General features: G+C 36.4%; 1 protein-coding gene across 3 annotated transcripts in view; it reads left to right on the forward strand.

Moving 5' to 3' along the window:
* The window catches only part of LOC119771809 (SPHK1 interactor, AKAP domain containing), a 151,835-nt gene that overhangs the window by 56,142 nt on the left and 68,252 nt on the right, over window positions 1-27,441 (forward strand). For all 3 annotated transcript variants that reach the window (XM_038267970.1, XM_038267974.1, XM_038267972.1), the window contains one exon: window positions 13,729-13,816. In XM_038267970.1, the coding sequence (XP_038123898.1) occupies window positions 13,773-13,816 (44 nt within the window). In that variant the 5' untranslated portion in view covers window positions 13,729-13,772. The remainder of the gene's footprint in view (window positions 1-13,728; window positions 13,817-27,441) is intronic.

Consider the following 27,441-nt stretch of genomic DNA (forward strand, 5'->3'; position numbering starts at 1 on the left):
GTAATTAAGGGTTACAGGTATATAAATGGTCCTGTACTTATTTTTTTCAAATTATTGTGTTGAAGCATTTTGCATTCTTCCCAATCTGTATCTTAAGCTCAAAAATTGCACTGCAAAAAATTGAAATCTTAACAAGTCATTTTTTCTTAAAACAGGTGCATTTTGTCTTAATTTGAGGAGGTAAGTGAGACACTTTGCCACTGGAACAAGTCAATTTACATTTAAAATTTTACTCATTTCTAGATTGTTTTTGCAGTGTGGAACCAGTAGATAGATGTATCACAATAGTCTTTTCATATAATCTTACCGCCACTGTTCTTAATGCCTTCACACAAAAGTAAGCAGCTGTTTTTTTATTGCATTAAAGTTTAGTCTTATAGCAAATTTGGCCAAACATGTAGCCTAATTATAATACAACAGTATGTTCAAGTCTCAAGTGTACTTTATTCTGCGAAATATCAGTGGTTTGAGATATTCTTTAAATTAAACTGGTATCTAAGCCCTGCAGTAAACATCCAACTTCCTTCTATAAAGTATGGAATACCTGTCTGAGTAATCGTAGTACTATTTTCCCCGGCCTTTGCATGGTTGCACCTGACAGACCACATCACAGACACATACCTACTGATCTACCCTCAAATACATGCACCAGACCAGGCCATACATTTTTCAAATGAATGTCCACAGGTGCTTGTGTGAGCATCTTATAACTGGATTGTAGAAAGTGTTTGAAGTATAGGATGAACCCAGAAAAAGTCAGCACAGAATGTTTCATATCACAATACTAAATGGCACTTAATGCTTTATTGTCTCAGATGAAAATAAAATCTGCCTGAACTGAACAACTGAAAAACAAAGAAAAAAAATAGAGATTGCTAATACATTTTTAACCACAAAGCTAGACATTTTGGCCAGTTTTTTACAATTCGGTGAAATAGTTAATAATCCCTCTCTTATCATATTGAACTATTATTTATCAGAAAAGCTTGCAGTTTGTATGAAAATATAATTGCAAGAATATCAGAATTTAGAAAATGCTTTATTTCCCGGTTGTGTTTTACATGTACTGTATGAAGAATTTGTTTTGGTGATGAGGTGCTACAGACAGACAAGCAAACAGATTGATGTAAATAAATGTTGGAACATAAAATTTAGAATTAACAAATGCAAGCTTTTTATGAAGAGCAGTATGCCAAGTTATTAAATAACAACATTATAAATTATTTTAAATATCATACATATACAAGTGCAAGCCGCTTGTTTTTTTTTTTATGTTTGGAAGAAGTGTCACTGGTTGATCCTATTTTTTATGAAGCCAGAGGCAGGTGGGAAGAACAGATTTTTTTGGCTGGATGTTCTTCGGCCTCATTAAAACTTGTGTCACTTCAAATGTTCCTCAAAAGATAAGAACTATAAAAAAAAATAAAAAATGGGTCAAAATGTGCAGTCCCTCAAATTCTGACCCTTTGTATGCGTACACACATCTTGGAGACAGGGTAAACTGGCAGCAGAGATGGTGAGGGGAACTGAAGCCAAATTGTATCATAATTCATCTCAAACATTATATTTGACTTGATAAGAGACTTCAGTCATAAATGGAGTTTATTGGATCCAGAACCGCTTAATGCTGGCACAGCTAAGCCGATGTGTCACACAAATAAAAAACAAATTGGTTAATAAGCCAGCTTCATTTAAAAATCTATGTTTTTACAGCATTTAAATATTTCCTCATCCTCACATATCTCTTACTAATGATGTGTGATCACTTACAGGGGATTGAGCCATTGACCAGGATTGCTGAATAGCTAAGTATCATATCTGTCATAATATGTAATAGATGCTTTAACTATGCTGAAAAAAGTACAACTATTTTGTATTTTTTTTTCTTTTTATAAACTGATTACAGCTCCTTATAACTCTTGGGTTCCTAGAAATGGGCTCTTAGCGGTACAGATTCCCCAACAGTTAATTTGTTCTTTTAGCAAAGCCACTTCTAGGATCAGAACAATTTAAATAAATTATCCATAAATCTGAGATATCGAGGCCAATGATAATTGCAAAGCTGCCTGAATGGCATTGTTAATTTGATTAGTCAATAGGCCTATATAAGATTGTGTTCCCTTCATAATACTTCCTTTTATTTATCACCCTACTACTCTAACAAACATTTCCAACTCTCTACCTCTCTTGCCAACACTTTGTTTTGTGTCTTGGTTAAATTGTGTTTTTTTTTTCCTCTCTCTGCTGCAGATGCCATTAGTAAAAATTTAATAATATTGATCAGCTGGAATTGTGTGGTGCCTTGCAGGGACTATTTATGGTTGACTGTGAGTGTGACGATGACTGAACATTATGTAAAGAGCAAATATTATGCTGGAGGCTAGTCTTGTCCCTGGTGGTGGCAGCCTCGTACCGTGCTCCGATGGAGGACAAGAGGATGGACTTAATGATGGAGCTGCAGGTATCCACCATCAAACTGAACTTTAGCTGTTCCTGGAAGTACATACTCTAATGTGCTCCAGGTCTGCACCAGGTCACCAGATGAACAATCTCCCACCTGTTAGAAGACTAATCTCCCTTAGCCCAATTAGGTTGGTGTCATCAGGAGCCTGATAGACCAGTGAGTGGAGATGTAGCATACGGAGAAGGGCAGAGAGGAAAGAATAAAGCCTTGAGAGAAACTATTGCTGAGGGTCCTGGACTTAGATACCCGTTTTCCAACTTCATGTGTTAACAGATTTCAATCTGCCAAGACTATGCATGATTTAGAACTTAACTTTTGAATATTCACTCTCTTTACATTTATACAATATTTGTTATGGATTCATTTTATTGACAATGCAGTAAGTTTAAGGCAAGTGGAAGAATTTCCACAATTCCTAAAGCATAGTTACAGTAGACTGAGAACTTTGTGTCCAAAAACACTAAAATGATGGATTTTGTGGAAAAAGTAAAGCCTGTTCGGTGGTTAGTTTTATAACAATGTTACTCAGTTCAACACATTTTCAGAACAAGAATAAAATCCATTTTGGTTATTTATTTTCAAAAGATCTCCCCCCAGTTTAGTTTTGGGTAAGGACATTTATTTTTACTGAAATACAACAATCTATGAATGAATAATATGTGCAATAATATGCGATTCTTACTGTTAGCTTAATTATTTTGACAATCACACTAAAGTGATGCCTGTAGATTGGTATATAAACCTTAAGCAATGGAATTTGTCCATGCATCTAATGTCCTTATTGCACCAAAGTAAAATCTTAAGTGCTCTGAAAGTAAAAACTGACTGGTGACAAATCCTGGCACATCAGTCCTCCAGACATCCTGCTGTGAAGCAGTGATGTGCTGAGATATAGCTGCATCTTTAATAATGGCCATTTGTTAGTCAACTTGCACATGCAAGTAAAAATTGACACCTAAACTAACACCATGACAGCAGGAGCATTTGCTTAGCAGCGTCTGTCCAACCTTCCTACTGAGAGAGTGGGCTAGGAGTAAAACACAAGTGGGAGTTTATAGACAAAGAAACAACAGAGCACTGGAAAAATGCAGACAAAGAAGCCAGCACAGGACTTGTTGTGATAGAGAAAGCTGAAAAATGATTTGTCATTACTGCCACTTAGCAATTAGATTAGAAAAAGTCATGGAAGATGAAAAAAACTCAAACAGTTTGCATATAAGGTGTTAAAAAAAGAAAACTATTTTGCAATGCGATATATGGCTTATGGCTTGCTTTTATTATGCTTCCCTTAAAACATCCCACTTCCACATTTTATTACCCAGTAGTGTAGATCTTAATCTTGCATGTGATTTCCAATGTTATATGATATAAAATAAATCTTGCTGAAAATTAGTTATTTTTATTCTGTTTTAACTTAATCACCAATTCCTTATATGTTTTATTAACAGAAGGCACTGTCATTACTGCAGCTTGAATCAGCTGAAGAGATATTGTTGAAAACAGTGCAACACTCAGATCTGACTGGACAACTATAACATACTGTAATAAGTTTAAGATCAGCTATGTTAATCCAGAAATTGTGTTTATGTTATATCCATCTTTGAGCATTTTGCAGGCACTTGGTGTATGGCTCTAACGTGCTTTCAATTGTATCCGTCTGATAGAGCTTGTTGTGTGGTCATTCTCTACTCGGTTATTGTATTGGATCCAATAGGGCTTAAAACCTCTGCCATTATCCTTGGATATCTTGCCAATTAGCTCTATTTAAGAATGTATTTCATTGTTATGCTGATGATTCCCTGGTTTATGTGTGTCATTACGGAGGGTTCATTACTCTGTGTCATTACTCTGAAAGGAGGACAACCATGGAGACGAGGAATCAAAAAGAGTTTTTATTTTGGAAGAAAAATAAATGGACTGGAGATGGAAGCTAGTGGACTGGATCGCCCCTGTTCTGCAGAGAAAATTAATATTATAGTGAAAGTTTGATAGGAGCCGATCAGTAAAGGTGAGAAGCAGCTGACTCAGTGGTAGTTGTTTGTTTTACTCCAGGGAAGGTGACACTGAGGTTTTTCAGAGAACAGCAGCAGCTGTTGGTTCTGAGCTGATCATTACTTGCTTGGTTTAAAAAAGGTTGGAGGGTGGACAGGCAGGTGTGGCTCGGGTAGGAGAGGAGAGGCAGCCAGGCAACGGAGGATTTCTTTGTTTAAAGGAACCTTCGGCTTGGAGATACTTGAGAAATAGAAATACAGGGTATTCTGTCTCTAACTGACACAGCCATGTTTGTTTTGGTTCAGCCTTTCTGCCTCTAGTTGATGTGTTGACGTCATACACGTCACTGCCTTTCATAGGTCCAATTTTTGCATCAAGCCAAATGCATCTGTTGGCATCTGGCAAGATGTATTTTTTGGAGTTCGTGAATTCACAAATCTCGAGACAGTTAAAAAAATTCAATCAAATCATAAAGTCAGGTTGGTTTTATATCAAGAAAATCTCGCAGATTCCTTCAATTGCAGGATTTACTCCTCCTGAATGAGCATGTGGCGACAGTACTGTACATACAGTATAAGTTGCTTTGTGTTGTTGACTCTACAAAAGTTCCTCACACTAAGCATGCGTATAAAAAAGGAGGGGGGAAACTCCCTCTTAACAGGAAGAAACCTGCAGCAGAACCGGGTTCAGTGTACGCAGCCCTCTGCCAAAGCTGACTATGGAGAAAGAAACAGACTTACAAAAGGAACGTAGAAGCATTAATCGATAGACAGATTGCCTAGACAGAAACAGTTAAGTAGATGAGCTAAGAGCCAGTTTTCATGTCAAAAGGGACGGAAGAGAGCACATAAAGTTTATCACAGTAAAAGCTAAGCCTAAAGCCATGTATAGGAAGGACTAAGCACTGAAAAACAGGCCCAACACCATCTTCTGTAATCGATGATGTTGAATGTCTAGCTCATACCTCCCTCCAGGATGAAACAGGCAAACAGAACAAGATCAGATAAAGCTACTATGATGAAAAAAACAGGAAGGACATAAAGCTAGGGGTTAGACAGTGCAGAAATTGAGAACAGAATGATGAAAACTGGTCCCTATGTCCCTCAGCACCCTAAGTCTATAACTGCATATCTATAGAGATAACTAGGGATAACCTGAGCCACACCACCTAAAAGCTTTATCAAACAAGCTGTCTGCCTAACAGTGCTTTACTATAAACCAGAATAAGTTAATATTTTGATTCAATCAGTTACATCATTTTTAGTTGATTAAAGAGAAGTATTTTCTAATTATTAAGTTTAAAGATTAAGATGTACTTCTCTATCTAGATTTCAGTTAATTTAAAATAGTTAATTACAATAACTCAAAACATTTTTGTTACTGCTATTTAGAGCTTTTGGCTAGATGCACTCATTTGTTCTCATTTGCAAGTATCATTAGTTTCATGCTAAGTTGTTTCTCCTTGCTCAGTCTTTGCTCCTTACTGTTAAGACAAGAACATCCAAATACTACTTCCAAGCCAGATTTGTTGTTTATAATCCCTTGGGTATTTCATAACACCAAATATATTTTAGCATAATGTTTATTTCATGTCACAGCCCTATATTGGGATATTTAACAACATAACAATATGCAAAACATTATTATTTAACAGTATCTGTTAAATCCAGCAGCAACCTTACTCATGTTATTGCAGAGCTATACCATGAGTAAGATTGTTTTTGTAAATAAACCCTGTGTTAACCAACCACATAAATTTTGCTAATTACCTTCACATTATAGTCAGCATTAATGCAAAACCAGATAAAAAATCTGTAAGCTGATCTAAAAATGTTCAAATAATAGCCTGGTGGATGACACATGTTTAAAAACAACTCGGAATAACAGGTTTGCAAAAAGACCACTGAACAAGAATCAGTGTTCTTCATCTACTGTGATGTTCATACTGCAAAGAAAGGTTGCATTTCTGTAAAATAAACAATTGTTTTTGTTACTCTTTTGACATATTGTAGTTTTGCTTAAAAAAAACAAACTAGATGTTTTTATTGCTTATAAACCTTATTTGTTAATAATAACTGATGGTAATGAATACATGAATACATGCACCACTCTGCACATAATGACTTGATGAGTAAATTTCCCTTTTCCATTTGATTACTGAAATAAATCAAGGTTTGGATATTTTCGATCTAATGAGATGAACCTGTATAGTACAATTGTATACCAAGCAATGAAAAGAGGAAATTACATACAATCATGTAGAAGTATCGACAAAATATCTCCCGCTGAAGTTAATGATCAAACAGCAAAGAGAAACTGTACAAAGTAGAGAAAAGTCCATTACTTTTTTCTAAAGTCCATATTTTCCTTTGCAGAGGAAAGTGAATTAAACAATAACCTCATACAGAAATCCTTCACTGTGAACACAAAATCAATGCCCCGACTTAGAAATCTCTTTATTTGAAACAGTACATTCACTGTGCCTGACAGGGTGGTAGTGCTCATGAAATCAAACATGTGGTAGGTTATCAAATATGCACTTTGTTCACAGCAGAGGCGAGATGAGGGAGAGACAGAATGCTATTGAGGAGTGCATTAAAAACAGGCACAGAAAAGATGGAGATTTACAGTAGAGGAAATCCAGCCTGTCAATATAAAGATCCCTTCCTTTATAAAGCTCACTAAGAGAGATTGTTTGCCTTATTTTTTGTAGTCTGAAAAGTTGCACTTGAAGTACATTACATCACTTCATGCAGTCAGTCTATTTCAATATTTCACCACTAATTTAATGTAAGTTGGGCTGAGCGTTGGAAGAGTTAATCACAAGCCTTTATTGAATGTTGTAACGTCTTGCTGCATAGAAGATTTTACAGCAGTGCAAAATATTTACTAGGTCACAATATTTCTGCTCATCTAACAGACTGCCTGTTCCTCCTGCCAAACCTGAAGGCATTTTGTCATATTTCATTATTTGTATTCATCAAGGTATGAATTTAACGACCATTATGTGACAACTACAACCACTACAATCGGCTCTTGAATAGTTGTCCATTCATTTAAGAATGGAAATATGGAACTTACATCTGGTGTATAATTCCACAGCATGCACATGCTATCTAGTAGTAGTTATGTACATGGGCACCATGCCCACTCCTGGCACATAGCCTCCTATTTCACTATCTATAAAAACGTTTTCCTCTCATCTGTCGCCTGCTGTCGCATTTTTTTCCAAACATGTATCTGAAACTGCTCTTAGTGTGTTTGCCACCCTTTAGCACAACGTTACTGATTGATATAACTGAAGGCTCCCAAATCTAACTCACTACACGCAATCTGTCTTTTCAGAGAGCAAGCATCAACTCACCTCTCTGTTACTTGAATATAAACAAGAGAAATTCTGATGGTGCACTCGTTTCTTTTGTTCATGACTGACAAACTCTAAGGTTTCTTGTTGTGCGGATTGAAGTCCTTGTAACACATTCACTTGTCAGTGTTTCAGGCCCTCAGAGCTTTATCCTAGAGGCACTGAATTACTTCCCATCAGCCTTCAAAAAGAGATGATTTTACGATCTAAGTGACACTTATCTATTAGGATGTAAGGCAAGGATAGGCATGTTTATTCAAATAGCATATTTCAGTAACATGACAATTCAAAGTGCTAAATATAAAAAACATGAAAGGAAAATTACATTTTAGTGGTGTAAATGAACAGGTTATTTATCAACACAAATAAATTAAAATAATAAAAATGAATAATAAAAAAGTGATTATATAAAATAAGTAAACTTATTTATAAAAAAAAAAGTTGTCCAGCAAACGTAATAATAATGTTTGCACATTAGTGTAGCATAAGAAATTGTCAGTTGGTATACAACATCAATTTACAGAATTAATGGGATTTGGGATTTAGAAACCTTCATCAGCAGATGGTGGACTGTAGATACAGGTTAGACTGTTAGAAATTAGACCTTGTTATAGCAATGGTTGTCATTTAATGCATTATTGTGTCACTTTTTGCCAGTAGGGGTGATAGACCAGTCATTTTTCAGGTTTTAGCCCCCCTGAAGGCCACTTGCAACACTGCACTGTAACAAAATTAAGCCGTTTCCCGCTGTATTTTAGAATCTGATGACAGATCCCTATGGACCAAAAAATTGAGTCAAAGAGTTACATCTAAAGAAAATGGTACATTTAACTCTCAAGCATAAATCCTACACCAGAGAACCCAACATATATCTGTTCATGCAAGTGTCATATCTTTTTTTTTTTTTGCCTTTTGCAACCAGCAGACATTTTTTGTATGAGTGCTCAGACGGCTGTAAAGTGGCACTCTAGGTAACCTGACCCATTTAGCAATGATCCGACCTTCTCAAGTTATATGTTTTTGAAAAGGGCAGCCTGCACCGAGTAACGATTTAGGGTATGCATTGACCGGAAAAATCTTTTAGATATGTACCATATAAAGTGACTCAGAAATGCTTTTAAGTTAGTCTCCAACTTATTCACACCTTTGGCAGAATTACATTTTAAGGATCCTATGGTTAATATATAAATAGGGAACAAGGTGTTAGAAAAACTTTCTGTTCTGCTGTTGTGATTGTTTATGAAAGATTCCTCAAGTTTTTTTCGTAGATAGTTCATTTTTGGTGATGGCTGGGATGTTTCCTTGCCATCATGTTAATGTAATTCTACCTCCATAGAATCTTTGCGATAATGTCAGGAATCTAGCCAGACAACCTAAAAAAAAATCTGTTATTTTTGTCAGAAGAAACATGTTTGTATAGAAAAAAAGACCTGTACTTAGATCTATTTCAGGTCTTTTTACTTACATTTGTTAAAGCTTTATTGTTGATTTGCAGTGTCAAAGTTGTCATTTCTTTTTTTATATATTATCATCCTCTTGCTTATTTTGTTTTATCCAATAAGGTATAACCAAGAGAAAACAAGGGTGACCCGTTGAGTCAGAAAGAGGAGCTCAATAATTCTCTGGCAGGTTTTAAGGAGAGACTTGACCTCACACTGGAGTCCAAAAGCTGCCAGAAAGGCTGTGCGGGTGATATAGTGATGCCAAGCTGCCATCCTGATTTTCCTTTGCATTCTTAACAAGCAGAGCTAGTGATGCAAAGTCACACTCTGCTCCACTTGTACACAAAATCCTCTCCTATCCTCCTTTTACATGAACAAGAAGGCCATCGTGACATAAATTAGAAATTCCTCTATATGCAACCAGGTAAAAGTACTGAGTAATGTTAACAGGGTTTACAGAACTCATATTTTAACTGTGGTTTATCTGTTATATGTTGATTCCTTGTGCAGTATGATTCCTGAGGGATTTTAGAGTGAGATCCTATGTTGTGGGTAGTTTTATGTCTTGGTCCAATGGATTACACGTCCTGTTGTGTCACTGCAGTAAAACACATGTGACACAAATCCCACCTGTGGTGTCTAAAAATACATAACAGTTTCAGTACTATGATAGACCAGTCTTTCTAAAAGCAAGGGTGTAATAATGGCATTCATTGTGTAAAAGTGTAATTAAATTTGCTGTTACTGACAGGACAGATTGACTAATTTAATTAAATACAGCAGGTAAAATAAACATCAAATTCATTTGGGTTTTTGAATTTGTATGATTTTTCACAGGGCTTTTAACATAGAATTTAAACCAGATGTGGATAATGACCCAAGTAATCCAAACCGACAACACACATGGGGGGAATACGTATTGAACACATCTCAATAAATCAGTCAATTTCTGTGTACATTGGAAAGCACTTCCTTACCAGATATTTTTTTGTTTAGTTTTCTTTGTTTCTTTTTTTTCTTTGCTGTAGGTCCCAAATGAAAAAAATGATGCCCATAATTCTTTTCTCCACATAGCCATTTACAATCAATGTAGTACATGCTAAAATCCATTTTTAAAAAGAAAGTGAGATACCTACAAGTTGAATTTAATAAACATATTTCAGTCTTCTACCACAGGCCTGGGAACATGAGGGTTCTGCTCAATATCTTTGCAGTTCCTAGAACTGCACTTTTCTGGACCCAGATGTCTAACATATTTCCAGGGATCTGCTGTACTTCTTCAAGTTTGTGGCCACTGCCCGAATCGCCCCAATGGCCACGGGTACCACTGATACCTTGAACTTCCAGGTTTTCTTCAACCCCTAGTATTTCTCTAGTTTCTGGTGTTCCTAATGTTCCTAATTTTTCCTAATGTTGCAGCCACTTGGTAATGCTATGTCAACTACAATGGCTTTCCTCTGCTTTTTGTAACCATCACAATGTCTGGTTGGTTTCCCTTTACCATTCGATCCGTCTGTATCTGGAAGTCCCACAGGATCTTGGCTCGGTCATTCTCTACCATCTTTTGAGGTGTTTACCACTTTGACCTTGGGGTTTCCAGCCCATCTGCACAGATGTTCCTGTATACAGCCACTTGGTTATGGCACTCCATGTAAGCTTTCCCTGCCAGCATCTTACACCCTGCCGTTATGTGCTGGATTGTGTCAGGAACCCCTTTGCACAGTCTGCACCTTGGGTCTTGTCTGGTGTGGTGGTGAACTTGCAGATCACACCAAAGGGAAAAGCATGCAACCCCACAGCTTTCTCGTAAGACTTCCAGCATCCTGACACCAGAGAGTCCGATGTGAAACATACAGGTGGGGAACATCAGGGAGATAGGAAAGTGTAAGGTCACTTAGAATCTTGTATAGTAAGTGAATGTCTGAGACGATGTCCTCATATTTCTCAGCTTTGGGTAAAGTGTGAACAACTACATTATGAATAATTTGCAGACCTTATTTGTGTCTTTGTGCATTATAATAATTATTGGATAAGAACACAAATAAAATAACCTCTGCATTTTAAATGGATAAAACTCGATTGTGGCAATATTTATTGGGTGATAAAAGGCAGTTTTTGTTATTTCTTCAATATTCAAGACTCAAAAAAGAGCACCACTTATCCCTGCAAGTCATCAGTTTTCAAGGTGAAGTTATGGGACAAGTAATGAAATTTCTGAGGTCCAGTGACCATGAAATGAGTCCTATGTGTATTACGAAGTAGGAAATTATTAGATAATCAGACCTTAACTGCAGATAAAGGTCCTTCTATTTTTACCAGAATAGGACTTCATATAGTTACAGGCACATATAACTGCAGATCTCCAGCATAACTAATTCAAATCCTCTAGAGATGTTAATCTAAAACTTTTATATATGTCCCTGGTCCAACACACCTAAATCAAACTGAACCATGCAAATTGGTAAATACAAATTTATGCTCACTCAGGTGTTTTTTTTTTCATAGCTCATAATGATAATGATTTTTCACCTGTGCCTTTTGTTTCATGTTACATTCTAACGTCTAACTTTGTTGGCGGATCTTGCATACAAAGTGGATTTTACTTCTTTCAAACACAGGCATCAAATAATAGTTTGTGTTTTACAGTTTCCTCAAAAGAATACGAAACATTCCTATCTCTTCTTTTAGATGATTTATTTAAGTTTTACATTTTTGGGTCATAACTATGATTATATTTTTTGACATTGAGGGCCAATGTTCATGCTGATATCTAAAAAGGCCATTGGTTTGAGAGGATGGAGTTCAGCCCTGCACAGACTCTTCTGTACTCTCACTCAAGCTTTGCAACCTTCCCCAAACTCACCTCGAAAAGACACTTCCATAGAGCGGTGCAATGGTGTTTTTGGACAAAAACAACAAACCACACAGGATCTCCTTCTCTTTCTAAGAAGTTATTCAGGGGGAGAGGAAGCCATCATGGTAAGCCAGACCCAAAGTCCGGATCTCCAGACTGACCAAGGCCAAGTCATGATGGTTGACATTTCAGAACCAAACTGTTGCAAAAAAGAACCTTTGCAGCATTTCTCTTTGAGTTCTAGACGCTTTAGATGCTGACTGGAGGTGGGAGCCTCCAAAAGAAGACCATCCTCTGATGTGTGGCTGGAGGAAAGGAAAACCTTTGCTGTGAGCCTGACATGCTCTTAACTGCTGGTGAAAACTCAAACTCCGAAAAGCAGACATGGGCAGAGGCACATGGTCTGGGACTGTTAGGGACAGATTCTCCATTTCAACAATATGTCTTTTGATGATTCCGATCATTTCTTATGTTTACTGTTGAGTAAGGAGAAAGCTAACATGATTTAACATGTGGTATGTTATGCTTACATGTGTGATCTTTTTTTTTAGTATTTTTTTTGTTTGTAAAGCTAAAGCAAGCTTTATTTCACTAAAGGTTTAAACACTGGTCTGTTTGCTGCCGGCTCATTCAAAGAAGACTAAGAATCAATTCACTAAATGTTATGGGTTTCTAATTAAGCACATAATTTAATCAAATAAAATTTGGCCAAATAAGGTTTTATTAAACTCATGGATTTGCATTTGAATTTGGTTTGAAAACATTCAGATTTTTCTAAATTAGGGAAAAGCTGATTTGATTAAGTCCCAAACTCGTAGAGATAAACTTTGGTTCTCAAGCACAAAAATCCAAGTTTAAGATATCATTCCATCATCTCAATAACTATGGTTTTCCACCATGTTTTTCCTTCTTATTTGTATATAGTTTAGCTGAGTTTCATTAGTTTTTAGTCAAGAGTTTTAAACTGAAATAAGTTTAACTTGGAGCTGAATGATTTTTGTTTATAAACTCTTATATTTTGAATGGAAATAGTGGTGAATTTAATCCATATATGTGCAGAATTATCTGTTTGACCATAAGTTGAGCTCGATTCACACTTTCAGTTGTTCTAACAAACTGCCATTAGGCCGTGTGTTCATAAACAATATATGAGAGTCCTAATGTTATGATTAAATAAGATATGTACCACCCCTACCAGGGTGGGCAATAAATATACAACACAACAGCATCAGACTAATCACGCATTCTGCCTGGTGAGGTTTTGCAGCTTCAGTCTTTTGCCTATGCTTTTGTCTGTGCTTTGACAAATATGATCACACCTTACTGCATAAGATTTCAAAACCATTATTTCAGTCATTCCTCCGGAGTGTGAAACATGCTGCAAAGTACCAAGCCAACGTGGAGGCATACTGCTGTGCTTTAAATTGATTTTATATTGCATACATCCATAACTCAAAACACCTGCTAGATGTTGAGTAAAAAACAAAACAGGAGACAGCTGGCCTAAAACACAGGCAGCCATCTGTTTTTGTACACAATTATGCTGTTATAGTCAATGGACATAATGTTGTGTTTGCTATTTTATTCATTCAATATTATTTGTGTGTTTCAGGTAATAAAGCTTGACTGGACATTATAGGACCAAACAGACTGAAGATGCTGTCGATTCTGGTCACAGCATTGAGGAGATTCACTGAGCTGTAAGGCAAGCGCCTTCTGGTGCTCTAAAGTGCTTATTCGTAAAATCCATGCCATGCACTTACAAGAAAGGCTAATTTTGATAGATTATGTTAAAAGAGCTTCAAATTTCCACAATATTTGGCTTCTTTTTCTGTAGAAGACAAAGTAAATTTTCAAAATCACATCATAAGGTGTAACAACTTGTCATCCCACAGTTTATGAGCAGTTAGTATTTCACCAGCGCTAGATATCAACAAGAAACATAAATGTTTTTACTGCAGAGTTGGAGTAAACATTGGAAACCTGTTAGTTTTTTCTAATCTTACATTTTGTTGAACATACAGCACAAGCATTAACCACCCTGGTAGAGATCTGGTATAAAGCTTAATCCAGGATTACATTTCAGTCTCTTTAACCAGGTGCAATGATATTTTAAAATTAATTTGTAAACTACTTCAGTTTGGTATTTCTATGATTTCCCTAAAATAATACACAATAAAACTGCTAAACTGATTATTTTGTTTAACAATTTTGAGTAGTAGAGCACAGTTTTTCTGCTTCCTTGGGTTATTTTTCTAACATAATGCACTCGTCTGTCTCTCACAGTTGTCAAGTATAACGTATTTTATGTTGGTTTCTTTTCTACCCTTTTATGCTGGATTTCTATTCATCGTAAATCAATATGACTGACGCCGTTTTGCAATAATTTCCAGAAAAATGCTTTGTAACAAACTGGGACCCAAATTAATGAAAATAATCATAAACTTCTATGTCATATCATCTAATTTCAGAAATTATAGCATTGACTCTTTAAGTTTATCCTCTCGCAAATTAAAAGTGCCATTTCTTCAGATATCTATACCAGTTTGCCTGCAGGGCAAATAGGTCAACCGAGAATACTTTAATAATGGCCTTACACACAGCTTTCATGCACCTGGAAAACAAAGGATGCTGTTTTGTGGACTTATAATCTTTCTTAAACACAGTAAGCCAATACACACTGGTTCAAAAGCTGTGAAATCTGAGCTTCAGCACTGTGCAAGTGGATAGGGGACTTTCTGAACAACAGACTGAAGAACATCAGGTTGGGGAAATACATTTCAACCTCACCCCTGTGCTCTACTCTCTCTTCATTCATGACAGCTCTCCTATCTACAATAGCTAAATGGCCATAGAATTTGATGATGAAATAACCATTGTATGAGTCAGCCTAATGGGAGGAGGTTCAGTGTCTGAGACAATGGTCTATACTCGACATAAATACAGCTAAAACCAAGGAGATGCTTTTAAATTGTCAAAGTGGTCAATGCACTTTTCTTTCCCGATCCACTTGGTCCACACATCCGTCAGCAGACGGGAAAGGCACAACAAAGAATGTACTTCCTCAGAGTGATGGCAGGCCCACATTCCGCAACAACTGCTGATCATCTTCTACTGCTCCACCATCGAAAGAATCCTGACCTACTGTTGCATTGTTTTGTTTTGTCCATGCACTGCAGAGAACAGAAAAAAAACTCTAATTGATGCAGAGGAGAGGAGAACATGTGTTTTGGGCTGCAATACCCAGCCTCAAAGACATTTATATAGACAGATTCTAACCGAAAGCCAATAGAATCATAAAAGACCACTTGCACCCTGGACACGACTTTTTCCACCTTCTCCCCTCCGACAGTACAGATCCTTTACTAGACTAAGCAAAAGTTTCTACCCACAAGAAGAAAGAATAAAAATGAGCTCTGCTCCTGAACATAGTCAACTGCACTTTTAAATTGAACTGATTTTTAAATATTATTTAAGTTTAATATTGGGGAAAAGTCAGAATTCTGACATTAATCTCAGAACTCTGACTTTAATCCCAGAATTCTGACTTTTTTCTCAGAATTTTGGATCTTAATGAGGGAGCACTCAGGTTCACTGATTAAGATGTGAGTTTTTTTGGAGGGATCTACGAATCTCAGAATTCTGACTTTAATCTCATAATTCTGACTTTAATCTCAGAATTCTGACATTTTTCTCAGAATTTTGGATCTTAATGTAGATGGGCACCATGAAGCAGGGAGTTGTTTGGGAGGGCCAGTAACACACTGGTGGAAAATGAAAGAATTACGTGACTTTTTACGTGCTCGAGGGGTCCCCGGTGATGCTATTTCATTAATGGAAGAGCAGAAGGTGATTAAAACAAGAGAGCTAGTCTCTAAATCCAACATGGCTATGGCTTAATGCTAACATGTTTGTTAGCTGTCAGAATTCAGTAATAATTCTGAGATTAAAGTCAGAATTTTGAGGTAAAAAGTCAGAATTCTGAGATTAAAGTCAAAAGTAAGACTTTTTTCCCATAATAAACTGAAATAATATTTAAAAATGAGTTAAAAATGTTTTATTTTTTTCAGTAGCCCTAATTCTCTTCCATACATCCTAAATTGAGAAAATTGATTGAATTATTTTAGCTTCTTGGAAAAACTACATATAACCAACGATAAATCACTGTCCTGACATGAAGTTGATGAATTCTTAGGTAAAAATATTTTGGGAGTTATTTTTAGCAGTTGTTACATCAAAATACAGAAAAAAAGAATACTAGAAAATAGATGTTTAAAATATGAAGAGCATGAATGCACTGCAGGGTGCATCTGTTTGAAACAAATGAGATTCCACTCATCTAATAGATATGGTGGAGAGATCCATTATTGTGAGTGAAGATTGAAGAAGAGCTGCTGCTTCTCAGCATTGAAATAATTATTTGAGGTGGTCTTTGGAATTTGGTTGCCAACCATGCTGGTCAGTATCCCTTTTAAAGGTCTTCAGAGCACATCCCACTGGAAGGGGATCTGGGGAGACCCCAGGATTTGTTGAATAGTGGAAATGCTTTGGGATCTCATTGGAGGGTGTCACAGAGAAGAAGGATGGATTTCATTCCTGGACCTGTTACCCATGTCATCTAATCTCTGGTATGTCAAAGACAATGGTTAGAATGAAAAAAGGAAGGGTAAATTGTGCTATAAATTGTATCTCTTATAGAAAAGAACCAATTTTTTGATCATTTCAGTTTCCCTCCACATATGGGGCAATTTTTTTGTGTGCCACCTTACCAACTCTTTCTCGAGCTGAGCTGATTACTGCACTTAATTGCTGTAATTTATCATGAAGGCCCAATACGGATTTTCCCCAAGGTTAGTCAGGCAAGGATGGGGAAGGAGAAAAATGAAAAGGCAAGAACTTGTACATGCAGGGAGTGCTGAGGGGGGAGACCTTGTCAAGAAGCACTAATGCATGGCAGGCTGCTGAGAGTTCACAGCCCTCTGAGATAGCCCTCATCATCAGCAACAGCAGCATCAATGTCTCAGCAGTGAAGACTTGTATAACAGGTGCCATCATCCCTTGTCAGGTACAGAACAACTGGGACAGATGGGGAAAAGAGCAGGAGCTACATGCAGTTTTATGTAATACAGAAGATATGGAAATACAAGGGAGTTGTTGGTGCAGAGTGAAGAATTACTTCAGCAAAGGCTGAACTAATGTATTTTTATGATGTCTGCAATCATTTTAATACCATCTTTCTGCAAGTTTAGATTTAACATTATTTACCAGGAGAGAGATAGTCAAGCAAAAGAAGGAAGATATTTTTATGAATGGAGCTAGCACAGAATATGAGCATAAATCTGACTTTTGTGTCATTTTCTATTGCCTCTCCTATGACAAAATCCCTGATGGCAAAGGCGTTGCAGGATTATTAGACTGAAAAAACAGGGCTTTTCATAATGCTCCATTGCTGCCAAGGTTGAACACAGTGAGAAACTTACTCTTGATTTCTTAAAATATCCTAAGGGCTATGGGAAAAAAGTCAAGTGACAGACTCAAAAAACTCTTTTATCTTTACTAAGCTGCAGGGTCTTACTTGCCGTCCTTAAAGACAATAGGAAAGTCCTTGACCAAAGTTAAGGTATTTACACACAAAGAGTGCTGCCATACAAATATAGTATAAAGTAACAGGATTAAATTGCTTTCATTTAATTTCACAACAAAAAATGTGCTTGTTTGGAAATTCAAAAAGATGCACCAAAAATTGAATACTGAAAAGTGGAAAAAACAGTTAAACTTTTGGATGAAAAAAACTGAAACTCTCTTGTGCACCATCCAGAAGTATTTTAATGTGAATACTTTAAATGTTTTTTTAAAACATGACATTTAAATGACTGGTTCAGTCTGTAAATATAGTGAGACACGCATAGGTATTTTGAATGTGACTGGCTGCAGCAAGACCATTAGAACTTCAACCTGGATAATTTTTAGTTATTTACTCATCGTCAAAGAGTGGGGTCTAAGCTTCCCAATAGTTTAAAACTTGTAAATATTGAAATAGAATTGAAGAAGATATGAGCATCTGAATGTTGGCTCTTCACTGTACTTTAGGGAGAAAACAGTTTTTAAAGTTCTGTTAGCCACTGCAAAGACCAACCATGGCCCACAATTTGTGTGTGTGCAAAACATATAGGCACAGGCCACCTCACAGAATCTATGTGATGAATGCAAATGTCCTGGAATTTACCTTAAGCGATTTTACCGAACACCACCGTATCCTCCACCTAGTATTTTGCTCTTTTTGGTCATAAACATATATACCCTAAAAGACTTGTATCTGCAAATTCATCAAAAGTTTGTCATACAAAGTGCTTTCTTAATGGGACTGTTTACAAGTATATGCCACACTTAAAGTTCTGATTCAGGTACAATTTTCTTTTAATTCAACAAATAAATATGCTCCATTTTGAATTTCTTTGATAACATGAAACACAAATTGAATTGTCATTTGAATCTTGTGACATAAGAAGGTATAAATAAGTATAAGTGCTCCCAACACATTTAAAACCACTTTCAAAACTATACTAGAATCAGCAGTATTTTAATTATGAACATCTCGAGTAATTTTTTTTGTTTTTATCGTAGCTTATTTTAAAGCTGAACAGAAAATCAGTTGAAAATTATAGCTGTAGCTTGATGCTTGATGAAAGGATCCCTTTTTAGAGGCCTTATGCTTGCTTTGCTATGATGAAAATGCACCACAGACACAAATCAAGAGCTTTTCTTGCTAGTGTTGTGACCATGGCATGGTTGTAACTGATGGTTGTAACACAGGTGTGTGGTGCTGAAAGCATATAATTATTACACTGGGGGCTATGCCTAAAGTAGTCTCTAATCAGAGAGAAGAAGGGATGGCTAACAGCAGGTGTAAATCAGAGATGATTTTATGATGATGATTTTTATCATTAAGAAAAACTGTGCTAATGGCTTAGTGGCTGCAGCCATGCTGTCTACCATTTTCTAATAGTTTTTTAGGCCCCATATTCTTTCTTGACTTCAGATTTGTTGCATTCAGTCTATCATTTCTTTGTTAGATCTTATTAAAAAGTGAAGAGAAATACTGGTCATAGTATGTTGCATGAAGCAGAACTGTTGAACAGTATATGCTGCACTTAGGACATCTTTTGTTATTAGGACATGTTATCTATTAATTTTATGCTAACTTTTCTGTGACCTGCTACTTTTAGTTTAAAAAAACAAGGCAAAAAACTTATTTGTCAGGTGAGGGGCTTTGAATGATGATGCCAGTGCTAGCAGGTGAAAAATGTCAGGATTTATGACTGCAGAGGCAACGTCCCACTGCTCTGTTTTGAGCCAAGGTCAAAGTAACATTTTGGAAGTTTAAGAATAGGTTGCTTGGAGGTGATTAGTTTGTAAAAAATGTGTGCTGTCCTGAAAGAGGGGGTTGCAGCTGGTCTGGGAGAATTGCTGAAAGGGAGGTTGTGAATGTATCAGTTTTTTTCTCTCCTAAAATCTTAAGGGAAGCAAGGGTCAGCAATGTGATATTTCAAATAATCTAACACAAATCACTGAGATATATACCAGTGTAAATGGTAAAGGCTCTTTGAAACCCATAAACACTTGGTCAACTTTATCATATGTATTCCAAATATTAAATTCTATTTCAGTTTAAAATAGTTCTATTTAGGAAAACTATTGAATAAAAAATGTGTCTTTATTTAGGAAATGTTTTAGTAGGGTTTTTTTTTCTTTCAAAGCTTCTATAATTGCCAAATAATGTTTATTTAAATAAGGCTAATATGATAAATAATTTTTACGTCAATCGAAAGAAGCTGCAGTCGGGGGACTTGGTTCATATTAACCCTACACAAAGAGTCAGTCTTATTGCAAACTTTTTTTTTTTATTTAAAAATACTTCAATAAAAAAAAAAAAAACATATATGTATTATTTAAAATTGTTTGCTACAAGTAAAACCCTCCAAGCCTGTAAGTAGTGAACTCCTTCCATACTGTTTGCCAAGCAGTTACCAGGTCATTAACAAAGCACATACACACACCTACACACACACACACACACACATGCAGACAACAGAAACTAATGATTTCTTTCTTTCTTATCTCTCTGTTTTCTATCAGCCTGAATTAAAAACACTGACTGATACAGACAAAAAGGTGTTGGTGGTGCAACCATAGAGTGGCTCCAAACACTTGACTTCCTTTACAATAGCAGGCCAATGTTTGATTTTCTTTTTTCCTGAAAATTACCTGCATGAGCCGAGCGTTAACGATTTTCAATGGATTTTATCCACCACCTGTGCCGAATTCTAGGTCCAAATTTGTCCTGCATAGAACGATCCATGACTTTATTTTCCTCTATTGATATCTTCATTTATGCAGTTGCACATCCTACACCTAATTGGCATTAAAAGGGTAACATCACAGTAAACTTCCCCAGCCATAGTAGAAAAAACTGCATCAAGAAGGGATTCTTCACATTGCTTATAACACAGTTTTGGCTATACATCACAAATATAAACTTCCCTTTTAAATTCTGTGGCATCTTCTCTTTGCCAAAAAAGTCTTGTATGAAAGAAAAGGAAATGTCAATGGAGCAGAATGGCAAACAGCCCTTTCCAGTCTACATTCTGTTGTAGCTGCCTGACTACAGCTATCATGTTTTTGTAAAAAAAAAAGAAAAGATTTTATCTTTTTGAAATACCTCCTTACATCTTTTTCGTAGATAAGAAATGCTGTTCCCATGCGAATGGGAACAGGGCTTGTTGTATTCGTATTTCTACTGTATATCAAATGTTGTACAGATGACATATTAAATCAATTGAAATGCTAACTTTTGTTTGTGCTGCATAAGGGCAGGGGGGAACTTATGCAACTGCATGTACAAACACTGGCTCACATGATCATTAATAACAGTCATGCACATTTAAGTCCAAACCGGTTTGACTTTTACTGCATAAACATATACAAAAAGTCCCACAACTGCACACAAATGTTTCCCCAGATGCTCTGTGGTTCTTAAGATCAGTTGGACTATGTTAAATCAGCACTGAAGGCATCACTGTGGTTGTAGAATGCCTGAATAAATCTGGCTTCAGCCATCTGTCCCAGCACCTCTCAGTATACAGACTGGATCTCTTCCCACTCAATTATAAAGCTAATTTGGTTATACATCAATTATAAGCCCCTATGAAGAGAGGAAATTGTTTAAATCGATCTGCATAATTAGATAAAGGTTGTGAAGCAAAGTTGACTTAGATTATTTCAACTCATTTGAGGTATAAAAATAGACCTATCAATAATGTAAAGGCACAGTTTGTTTTTACTAAAAGACTGGAAACTAGGCCAAATTTGAGGCTCTGCCTGTCGGCATCTTATAGCTCGCTAATTAAGCTGTTACGCTGACTTTGATCTTATTGTGGCTGAATCCTCTCCTTTCAATGAGGTTGCCAAGCAACATGTGAGATTCAGTAACTTACTGCCTTAGACCAGGAAACAATATTTCTAAAGTTGTCATAGAGGCAACATTTGGCATGCTGCAGCTGTTTTGGTGAAGCTCCTAGGCAGTTATGCCAGACTAACAAGCTCAGACCTTAATCTAAATTAAGAAAGGGATGGAAGGGTAAATTTAATGGACGCAAATATATTAAAAGTTACTCAGAGCTACAGTAATATTTAATATTGAGCAGCTAGATGTCATTCTCAGCAACCACTGATGTTACATCAATGGATTTAAAGAGACATTTTCAACATGTCATGTCAGAGCCATAAACTAAGCTGAGTTTAGTTTCCTTTTTATGAATAAATCTTATGAAAATGTCTATAGTTGCACATCGGAACATATATTCATGCTTTTTAATGTTTAAAACCAGTTTCAGCATATAATCATGCTTAGTATTGACACACTTTCCTATGACTCTCAAAACCGAGCATTTCCACATGCGTCTTCATCTTGATTGGATACATGCTCCACTTAATTTACCTAATAGGTAAAAGGTCTGAAATGCTATTCAATTAAAACAATGCACAAAACTTTTTTAATATTTTAACACAATTTTCCTATTCAGATGTTTTTTCTGTATAAGAAATACAATTAAATCCATATATAAATATGTTGGTCAATACTATAAATCACTATCTCCTGTCTATTTCCTGTTATCTTTGTTTATTTTGCCAGAAGAAATACCAGGTTGTTGATGGGTTTTGTTTGAAGGGGAAACAGCTTCGCAATTTAAAAAATTTAGTTGGTTTCTTTTGGAAAACAAAAGACTTCAGTTAGAGCAAAAACATTTTAACCCAAAACACAAGGTTGTTTTTTAAAAGTTTCCATGTTTTCCATATAAAATTAGGATAAAAAAATAAACAAACATATTATTCTTTAAATGAAAGATATACACCATTGGTTCATCTTTATAGTGTTTCCTTAGTCCTTTTGTGCCTATAAAGAATTTTTGTTTGTTTTGCACTTTATTTACTCATTTTAGCATGAGGAATATAATGCCTTTGATCATGTAATATTGTTATGGTAAACATAAACCAAAGTGCTTTGTTTACGAACAATCAAAACCTAAGTAAAAAACAAATCAAATATGATAACCCAACAGGGCAAAACAACATTAATCAAAATACCTTTTAATACAACCTGAACGAGTGATGGTAGAGAAATATGTAGAGTTATAGTGATAGACTACGCCCTTTTAAGCAAATTGATGTAATCAATTACAATTTGCTTTTCAATGGTTGTTATCTAGTTATGACAGGGTTAATTAGAATAGTAAAAATGTGATAAAGTTAAATAAACTATCTCTAGAGCTTTTGATTTAATTTGATCAAAGTAAAAATATAAGGGATACAGAACCTGTCACTAAAAGATCACAAATTGTCAGAATAGGATACTTAAAATTCTATGGTGTGAAGAAATAAAGCAAGTCCCAGGTTGGAACTGCTCAGGAGTCCTCTCGACCTCATACCATGGCAATGATTAATCTTCAAACAGGACAATAACCTGAAGCCGAAAGCCAACAACAAAGAAGTGGCTTCAATATCAGTCTGTGAAAATCCTTGATTGGCCCAGGCAAAATCCAGACATAGATTCCATTGAACATCTGTTGAAAGACCTAAATTGGCTGTGCACTGATTCTGCCAATCCAACTTTACTGATAAAATCTTCAAAGGCAGTTGTAATGTTCACATAAACAGGTACACCAAGCTTGTAGAGACTTACTAAAGCAAACCCGCGGCTGTGGTTAGTATCACTTTCTTTGTCTGTATTTTGTTTCTTTACCTACACAAACTTGCTTCCCTTTTATTGGAATTGAATGTATTGGTCAAAACCACAGAGGTACAAAAATCCGAAAATTGTTCTGTGTAAATATATTTGGGCCAATACTTTGAATAACCCCATTTAGAGATCTGTAACAATGTTGCACATCAACAAACTTAAGGTTTTTCCCATGTTTTTTGAAACACAGAAGCACAGTGGTACAGTTTGAAACCATCTGTTCCTCCTATGGACATTCTCTCTGAAGCTTTTTCAGAAAATGTAAGTGTTTGCCCAGACACATCAGCTCTATGTTTTCAGACGGGAAAAATTAAGCATGTAAAGAAAAAAAACAATAAACTGTCATGGAGGATACTTTGTTATGTTCTGGGGTAGCTTTGCTTCATTCTGCTTCATGAATTCTGTGGGGAACAATATCGGGGGTTCTAGAGAGAAGTGTGCTGCCCAGTGTCAGAATGACCCAAAACAGCAAAACATTCCCAATAAGGGGAAAACATAGGCGTTATGTGAGTACTGACCTAAATTCTTTGAAATAAGCTGAAATATGCTGTCTGGAAAAGGCAGCCTTCAAATATTAGACAACTGGAGATGTTTGCTCATTAGGACAGGGCCAAAACCTGAGAGGGGCAGAAATCCTACTGATAGTTAAAGGAATAGTTAAATTGCAGTGATTGAAGATATAAAGGGTCCCATTGTTTTTGTCATGGCCTGTTTTATGAGTTATTTTTTTTCCATCATTCTATTGCAGCATGGTTACAGATCAATGTCGAATTTCCATCCCCTACTTCCAGAGAACTTTTATTCATTTTTACTCTTGTCAGATTCCAGTTATGTCTGTGATCATCATAGTGTGTTTTCCTTTCATTGTGGGTACCAAAGGTTGGACCCCCCCTATGCTGGACCCAAGGTTTAACATTTGTTTGTATGTGCAGCCACGTTTTTGTTACCTTGTGGGGACAATGTAAGGCCATCTTACATGGAATTTGCTACTCTTTGGGGAATTAAAAGTATTTGTGGGGACCAACTGGACTCTCTCTGCATGGTTTACAATCCAGTTGAAGTCAGTTTATTTATATAGTGCCAATTCACAACACATGTCATCTCAAGACACTTTACAGTTTACAATTCCATACAGTCAAATTGATTCAAAGTATTCTAAGGAAAACCAGTTGATTGCATCAACTCACTGACTTGAAGGCAATCCTTCGCACTAAGCATGCTGGTAGTGACAATGGAGAGGAAAAACTCCCTTTTAACAAGAAGAAACCTCCAGCAGAACCGGACACAGTGTGAGCAGCCATCTGCCTAGGCCCAATGGGGCCGACAGGAAACACACAACTAGGCAGACGGGCCAGCTCCTATGTCAGAGGATGAAGAGAGCACATCCAGTCAGTCAAAGTTGGAGAAACAGGACAACACTGAAAAACAGGCCAATCTCGAACCTCTATAAACAAAGGTGTTGATGGCAGCAGCACAGCTGATATTTCTCTCCAGGATGGGGTCACAGCCAAACAGGAACAGACCAGATGAACCTACTATAAGAAAAAGCAGAGAAAGCAGAATGTTTGAGATTGAACTAACAAATTCTGCAGAGAGGGATCATAGAGACAGAATGAAGCAGAATGATGAAAAAGGGGTTCCTACGTTAACAATGATATATTTCTTGCACAACTTTTTATGTGAAGGTTTATAGATACAAATAAATAAAGATTGTTCTCACAAATTACAGGGACTTATCTTTTACATGCAAACTTCAAAACCACCAATACGATATTTCAAGTATATGTTGCAAATGTTATATTTTTTAGTAAATAATAGCTCTGTCTTAAAATCTCCTGCTTAATAATGCCACTAATCTTATCAATTGGACCTATTTCACAGGTCTACTCTCATGACACTGAGATGATTATAGTGGTCCCTACTTATTTATTTAATATGTAATTGCATCATGACACAAGGTTAAGATAGACTTACAGAAAAAGAAAAAAGTAGAAAAGGTGTTATTAAACAAATTGAGTTCAACAGCAACTCTCCATGTGCCAGCTCACTACGCTGCTTAACTACTATAAGACCAACTGTTAGCTTCCAGCCTGCAGCCTCTCCCACAGGCATCTCCATGACCTTTCAAATGATTGCTGATTAGGAACACTCGGCCGCCTCCAGTGAGGAGAGTAAAAGAAGAGAGGAGAGGATTGGCTGAGAAGGGCTGTCCTATCTAACCAGTGTGTACTACAAGTGTTTTGCTCATCTTTTGCCAGGATGAGTAAACACTTTGTTGACAGACTGGCTCTAAATCCTTGTGATAGCATTTCAAATTCAAACACTTTATTGATCGCAGAATGGGCAATCTTAGTTTCAGTACAGCCTGTCCAAGAAAGACGAAAACACAGATATTATGCATGGGGGAACGCAGTGTCTGAGGCCTTGCTGCGATCAAAGGCACTGTCCTTATATTAGGGCCTCATCAAAATGAGTAAAAGAAGGGAAAAAAAATCTCATCTCAAACTTTAACCTAAGGAGGATTCAATTTGAGATTGCAATTGGAAGTATTTGATTATTTTTTCTGTTGCTACTGCTGTTCTCCCTCAGGTAAGGACTGATGACCAGAGAGGCAATGTTTACCATTTTTAGGAACCCATTTGCATGTTCATCTTATAAAATTGAAAACATAGAAAAATTTTTTTTTTTTTTTTTTTTTAAGTACATTTTCAATACTCAAGGTGTCTCATCTTAATTCGCTAATTAACCCAAAACACTTGAAAAACTTCTCTAAATTTTCTCTCAATGTAGGTCAGTTGGCTACACAAGCATGGGGAAGACTTCTAAATTGATGGATTTCCAGAAACAATCCCCGGCAGTCTGGCACCCTTTATGAGAAGGGAAGGCAACAAAATTTTATCCTTAAAGAAGGTGATTCTTCTGCTGTATCCAAGCAAATCTAAAAAAGTAAAGTGGATGAAAAAGTTGTGTCAGTAAAGCTACACCAACAACGAGGATATCCACAGCATTTAGCAGATCGTCAAGCAAAATCGGTTTATGAATATCAAGAACTGGTATTCCAATAGATTTCAGGAAGGTCCAGTTCATTAACTTGGTCCCACTGTGGGGTTTGTAACCGATGGATGTTGCACAAAACTATGGATCATTGGAAAATAATAAAAGCTGCCATGGCAACTTCCACATTTTATGAAGCTTTTTGCTGCTTTACTTTGTTACAGTTTATTTCCCAAGAATCTATTCCATGTACATCTTAAAAACATACTTCACTTCCCAATCTTTATAAAACAGTTTTCTTAAATCTAGAACATTCTCATTTAGACATAACATCTTATCTTTTACTAGAATAGCAGAAACATAAAATAATGAATGCCCTTTCTTAAAAATTAATTATGAAATACAAAATTGGTTCTGTAGATTTTTTTTACTCGCATCCAGTAGACAGTAAAGTAGAGTAAAAAATGTAAAAGTTTAAGGCTCAGGAAAACAGGAATACATTTAACAGAAGTCTGACTTTCTTATGTTAATGGTTCTTACCTCTCATCCTTGTGAATAAATTAAAACTTTTCTTTTTTTTTTAGAATTTTAGTATAAAAGTTTCTTAGAGTCCAGCCCCAGACCGGAATCCGCCAGTTGGTGAGCTGATCTAGAAGATTAACAGGGAGTTAAGTGATGCTGGAGTAAGCAAATATGGAGCCGTTGACGTTGACTACAAGAGTTTATTTCACACATGGTCAAGTTGGTTTGGATAACTTTCACAATTCATGACACAAATACACTCACCGGCCACTTTATTAGGTACACCATGCTAGTAACGGGTTGGACACCCTTTTGCCTTCAGAACTGCCTCAATTCTTCGTGGCATAGATTCAACAAGGTGCTGGAAGCATTCCTCAGGGAGTTTGGTCCATATTGACATGATGGCATCACATAGTTGCCGCAGATTTGTCGGCTGCACATCCATGATGCGAATCTCCCGTTCCACCACATCCCAAAGATGCTCTATTGGATTGAGATCTGGTGACTGTGGAG

This window comes from Cyprinodon tularosa, unplaced genomic scaffold (genome assembly GCF_016077235.1).
Source record: "Cyprinodon tularosa strain WSP-4 unplaced genomic scaffold, ASM1607723v1 ctg69, whole genome shotgun sequence".
In the NCBI taxonomy this organism is placed as follows: Eukaryota; Metazoa; Chordata; class Actinopteri; order Cyprinodontiformes; family Cyprinodontidae; genus Cyprinodon; species Cyprinodon tularosa.